This window comes from Morone saxatilis, unplaced genomic scaffold, assembly GCF_004916995.1.
Source record: "Morone saxatilis isolate NCDOM2014 unplaced genomic scaffold, NCSU_SB_2.0 Contig15, whole genome shotgun sequence".
Taxonomy (NCBI): Eukaryota; Metazoa; Chordata; class Actinopteri; family Moronidae; genus Morone; species Morone saxatilis.
The window spans coordinates 21,148,295-21,154,366 of record NW_023339707.1 but is presented as its reverse complement, the minus strand read 5'-3'; the positions used below and the strand labels follow the sequence as shown (position 1 = coordinate 21,154,366).

General features: G+C 45.5%; 1 protein-coding gene across 1 annotated transcript; it reads left to right on the top strand.

The window, feature by feature from the left end:
* Nucleotides 1–2,077: 2,077 nt before the first annotated feature.
* Nucleotides 2,078–5,587, top strand: zgc:198371 (uncharacterized protein LOC497072 homolog; the record flags this gene model as incomplete). Its single annotated transcript, XM_035656086.1, is given in 2 exon segments — nucleotides 2,078–2,277; nucleotides 2,499–5,587. Coding segments are annotated over 2 exon segments (1,156 nt in total), but the record flags the coding sequence as incomplete, so codon positions are not given.
* Between the last annotated feature and the right edge of the window lie 485 nt (nucleotides 5,588–6,072).

Sequence of the window (6,072 nt, the reverse complement as noted above, 5' to 3'; positions counted from 1 at the left end):
CTCTCTCTCCCCCACCACCACCACCCCTCCAACCACCCCCACCCCTGACGCGCTTTTAGGTCAATCATCTCCCGGGAAAATCATCAACTCATCCACACCAATCGCCTTATATAAAAAAATAAAAATCCCTTTGTCTTGTGGGGTTTTGGGGCGAGAAGCAGCCTGACTGCTGAAGAAAATGCTGAAGAAATAAATGTCATGAGAGTTGCTTCCTATTTGCAGTTATACGTGCACCCACCTCCCTTCCCACTTGTCTAGTGTATTTTCAGTTCTTAGCTTGAGGCTGCTTCTCTTTATTTTTGTAAAATCCATATTCTCAAAAAACCTCCCAGCAGGCTTCAGATTCTACGTCTGTTCCTTCTCAGCTGAGCACAAACATGTTTAATTAACAGGGACGTGCTCTGAGACTTAAAAAACAAACCAGTGTACACTCTTGGCATTACTCTCACTTGGATGGTAGTAGGTCTGTAGGTCAGCTACTCAGTCAGCGGTGGTGAGGCAGTGCTCAAGCCTCTGGTGCTCTGATAGGTTTTGACAGGCTTGAACTGCTGCCAGTCAGAGGGGGAGGCATTCAGCTGAACTGTGGTGGGAGGGAGGCTTAGACGAAACGTGATGATATTCAAAAGACAAGCTGTACTTTTATACACACGCTGGGATGTACATATATATATTTGATATAGAGAAATGATGTGTAATGATGAATTCAGATGTAAATCAGCTGTTTGATTCATCTGGAGGCCTGTGTCTGTCTTTGTGGTCTCTCTCTTCCGGCCTCTTTAGACGGCCCGTTGGGTAATATATATTGATTCCTTATTTCCTCCTGGAGACTTTTCAGGCTTCTTTGTGTGAGTGTGTCCAGGAGCACATTAAAACGTCGTGGCGGCACAGAATTACCGGTAATGCCATTAAAAGCTGTGGTGTGGTGCTCCGTTCATCGCTGCTGCTCTCAGACCAGCGTGTCTGCACATTAAGAGGATTACCAGTGTGTGTGTTTGTGTGTGTGTGTGTGTGTGTGTGTTTCACCCTCAGCTGTTAACTCAGGAATGATCCGACACTGATACACAGTCAGTCAGGTGAACCCGGGGATCAATTTGGGGCCGGCTACCAGAATTAAATGTCAGCGCACAAGGGATGGGATATGGGGTTGTGTTACACACACAGTGCACGCAATGATACTGTGTGTGTGTGTGTGGCTGAGTCTTTGACCCTCATTACTGCACGTATGCTCTATTTTCTCTCTGTGTTACATCCCAAGGCACACTTTGTGTAGCAGGAAGAAGAACATAAAAAAAGGGTTACACAAACTCCCCTGTGGTTCACTGGGCTTGTTGACATAGGGCTCTTCTGACCCTTCTCCCCGAGGCCATTACTGAGACATTTATAGCTCCGGTCCTCCGAAGCAGCCACCAGTATTTCTTTAAACCGTTAGGTGCTCTGAGATGATAAAGGTAATCATTTTCACAGTGCATATTTGCAAATAGGTGTCACGTGTCAACACATTACTGCGGCAATATGTTTGCACAGTACACGTGTCAACAAAATGATGTGTGTTGGTTTTACAAGGTCATTATGAAACAAGTTCATATGGAGGTTGAGGGGGTGGGGACTACATGTCAGTAAAGCTCAGGAGTTCAACAAGGGATTTATAGCGAGCTCTTTTTTCTTCTTCCTCCCTAACCTTCAATGTGAAGATTGGATTGAGAGCATTTATTTGGATGTCCTTTCGCTCATATTTTGCGTTTCCTGCAGCCCTTCTGACTGATTTTATTGCGAGAGAGATTGCAGACAAGCTCTACATTCATCCTCTCTGATGCCTGTACTAAAATTAAAAACCACAGAGCTGCTTAGTTCAGTTTCAGCCTAATCTAAATCCTGGAGGAGCAAGCAACCAGCTTTTTGGCAAGAACTACTGACAGCTCCCAGAGTTTGGAATAATGAGTTATGACTTCTGAGAGTCTGTGTTTGATGTCCAAAAGTTTTTGAAGCACAGTATTAAGCCCTCAAATTCTGTTCAATCTCCACCAAACTTAATGCACTGATGAATGTGTCTGAATTGTGTCTTGCCTCTGATACACAGGTACGTCCACGCCCTGTATTTGGGCGTGCAGAGCCGCTGGCACGGAGATCCCGAGCGCCGTCACTACTACTGGCGCATGATGTTTGAGAGTGCGGATATCAGCATGCTGCGTCTGCTGGAGTCCTTCTTGAAGAGTGCCCCCCAGCTGGTGCTGCAGCTCAGCATCATGATCCAGGCCAGTCAGGTGTTGCCCCTTCAGGGTGAGTGTGCCCCAGAAATGACCAGTCACCACATCACTCAATCACACGTCTGCAGCCCACACTGTGCACGATGAGTCACTTGTGTTCGCATCAATCAGTCCCCCGCAGAGCAGGGAACTGTTTATTCTTGCTGTGATAAACGGTGAAACAGCAACCCTAGAGCCATTTCCATCCCTGTCTAACTTCTGTTGCTCAGTCTCTCTCCTCCTATCTCTCCTCAGGGCTTTCAGCTTCTGCCTCGCTGATATCCCTCGCCTGGATGATCGCCTCCTATCAGAAGGTCCTGAGGGACTCCCGAGACGATAAGCTACCCATGACCTACAAGGCCGTCATAGTTCAGATCCTGTGGCACCTGTTCACCATCGGGGCTCGCACTCTGGCCTTCGCCCTCTTCGCCTCCGTGTTCCAGCTCTACTTTGGCATCTTCATCATGGCCCACTGGTGCATCATGACGTTTTGGATAATTCAAGGCGAAACGGACTTCTGCATGTCCAAATGGGAGGAGATCATCTACAACATGATGGTGGGTATTGTGTATGTTTTCTGCTGGTTCAGCGTGAGAGAGGGGCGCACTCGCTGCAGGATGCTCATCTACAGCCTGACTGTGTTCGTCGAGAATGTGGCGCTCACCACTGCCTGGTACCTGTACCGCGGCCCTCGTACCTCAGACTTCTACGCTGTCATCATGGTGTGCGTGGTGGCCAGCAGCTACGCTCTGGGCACCTTCTTCATGTTTGTGTATTACTGTCTGCTGCACCCCGACGGCCCAGTCTCTGGGTGGGGTTATATTGTGGAGAAGGAGGTGCCCGTGGAGTCGCTGGTCTCCCCAGCTTCCAGCCTCCCCCCTGACCTGGTGAGCAGCCCCCCCAGGACCCTCCAGAGAACTAAAGGCTCCGACAGAGAGCAGGGGCCTGGGGTAGACGGAGACGTGTTTCAGGTACGACCACCTCGGGGAGCTCAGGCCCCGCTGACCCACCTCACACCCAGGACAGAGGGGCCTGTCATCCGCATAGACCTGCCCAGGAAGAAGTACCCCGCCTGGGATGCTCACTTCATCGACCGCCGGCTGCGTAAAACCATCCTGGTGCTCGAAAGCGCTGCCCCGGTCACACCAAGGATTCAGTACCGCTGTCTGGGCACACCCAAAGAAGTGATGGAGTACGAGACCACTGTGTGATGTGCTGAAGGTGCTGTGACTCAGCTCACCACCGTGTGGACATCCGGCCTTAAATAAAATGGCAGGTGGATGACTCTCACAGAGCAGTCTGTTTCCACTCCACGCCTACTTGATTGCTCTCAGTACTGTCGGGCAGCGGAGACAAACAGGAGAAGAAAAGGGGGCCACAAAGGAAGTGTGGTATTTTTTTACTAAAGGCAAAGTGCTGTGATGTTGTCTAATGATGGTGCATATATTCGGTTTCTGTATCATTTCTCAGGTCAGGATGTGGTACAGGAAGGAAGTTGACATTAGCAGCAACGCTCGCTGTCCAGTGAGCTTAGAGAGAAGCACAGGTAGGCAGAGAAGTGGAGCTGTACGATTATCAATCAGAGGCAGGAAGTCCTCCTCAGCGAAGGTGCTTCAGCACATCCTCTCAAGGCGGTCGACAACAGAGACGAGCCTTCAACATGCATGATTATTTATGGCAGCTAGAACTCAGAGAAAGAGATGGTTAACTCTCACCCGTAATTTAAAACACAATCTACAATAAATACAAGACAGGCACTGATAATCATGGTCATGATTTTCCCATAGCTTTTCACTCATGTTGAAGGAGTCTCTGAGAATGCTGCTGCAAATCTGAAGGGCGGTTCAAAAGCAACATTTGAGTTGAATGTAAAAAACAGTTTGAAAATGTGATTATTTGTGACGAGGCTTTGAGCATTTTCATGCTGTTAGTGGGATTTACAACATTCCTGTGGTACTATATTTCATTTTTTTTAAGGTAAGCTAGAACAAAAAAAGAGATTTGTGTGTGTTTACAAGCAATCCGTTGTTTTTGGGAACACGCCATCATTATTATAACGGGATGCACCTTCATTCAGAATGTGTACGTACCAAACAAATAGCTACGTTATAATTTACATTTACAGGAGGAATTCTACTGGTAGGACAGTTGTATTTTCATACTGCATCCATCTTACACAGCGAAGGAAACAGTGCAGAAATTCATTTCCATGTAAATTAAACTGTAGTATGAAGGGGAAGTTACAGAGGGACAGCACTGTCTGTAATTGTACTGTATCCATATTTTATTGTCTCAAAATGTAAAAAGGAAAAAAAAATAATAGCTCCAGACTCCTAAGAGAAAAGCTTTGATATTCTTGATGGTACAGGCATGTGGTACTTTTGCTAACACTTTATTTTACAGATCTATTATTTCTTTATAATTTACTCAAAACTTTACTAAAAATGAAAAATTAATTTAATACAAATCTTAGGGAAAATAGAGAAAATGTCATGTATTTCCTTGACAGTATTTAAACACACTATTTTATTCTTCTTATATGTTGAATTTCAAACTCGCCTCTTTGCATACACACTGACTAAAGGAGGTTACACTAGCTTAGCTTTTAATTGGAACTGATTATTTGGTAGCTTGCCAATTAAACAGTCTGTTTTCTAATTATAATTAATGCTAAATTATATAGGTTATCTCCAGGTACCTTCCTTTGAATAATATTAAGAATTATCGGACTTGTAAATTAAAGCGTTACTGTACTTTCTTTTATCAGGGTTGTTTTTCTATAGAATAGTCACAAGAGGGACATTTCTGAACCGTGTGTGTGTGTGTGTATGTGTGAGTGTGTGTGTGTGTGTGTGTTTGTGCGTGTGTGAGCTCACATACCAGCATGTGTATGGGTGTGTGTGTATATGGGGGAAAGGGGAGGGGGAAGGAGTCTTGCCATGTGCATTTAAGTTAATTTGAAATTGTGTCACTGAGATATGACAGTTTTGTTGTAAACACTGTCCAGTCAGCTCATTTTTCCCAGATGACACTGAAATGAACAAATGGCCCACAGAGCACCTTTACCACCCCCACCCCTCGTTACAGTAACAAAGCCAGAGGGGGCTTCTACTATGGTGCTAAATCCATCACGTAACAACCACATGGTGCACCATAAAATGGGCGTGTTGTGGTAGGAGTTGGGCGAGGCTGTACCTCAAACACAAAGCTAGAATCAAAAAGCCTTAAACTGGTCATGCCAGACTGTTGCTGTTCAGAGCAAGAAAAAAAAAAGATGAACAAGAAGGTGAAGACAATTTCATTTTGTTGTTGTTGCTAAAATAAAGAGCAATGTGTTTACCTGACTTATGTTGTTTGTGCCTTTCTGTACTAGATAGATAGATAGATAGATAAAGAATATGATACGATCAGATAGCATAGATATCAGATAAGACACCGCCGATACACGATAGATAGAAGATACCAGGATACGACCTAGATACGACTACCGATCCTTCTGATGGATTGTTCCTGATTGGATTGCAGACTAAATCCATCTCTATTCCACAGTGCGGATCAGTGGATTAGCTGCACCTGAACCCTTGGTCACAACAACTGCGTATATCAACCGAGGTCGTGACCTTCTCAACAGATACCTAGTTAAAAACACACTCTTTGGCACGCCTGTTATCGTTGTCAAATTATTCGAGCTGTGAGGAGAGGGAACGCCAAAGGATTTCAGTCTATTGGTCGCTTCCTCTCTGCGGGATGGAAAAGCTTTCACACTTCAGTTGTCTTGTCTTGGCACGGAGGAAAAAGAGACTCCCCAAACCGCTCCAACTGTCTTGCA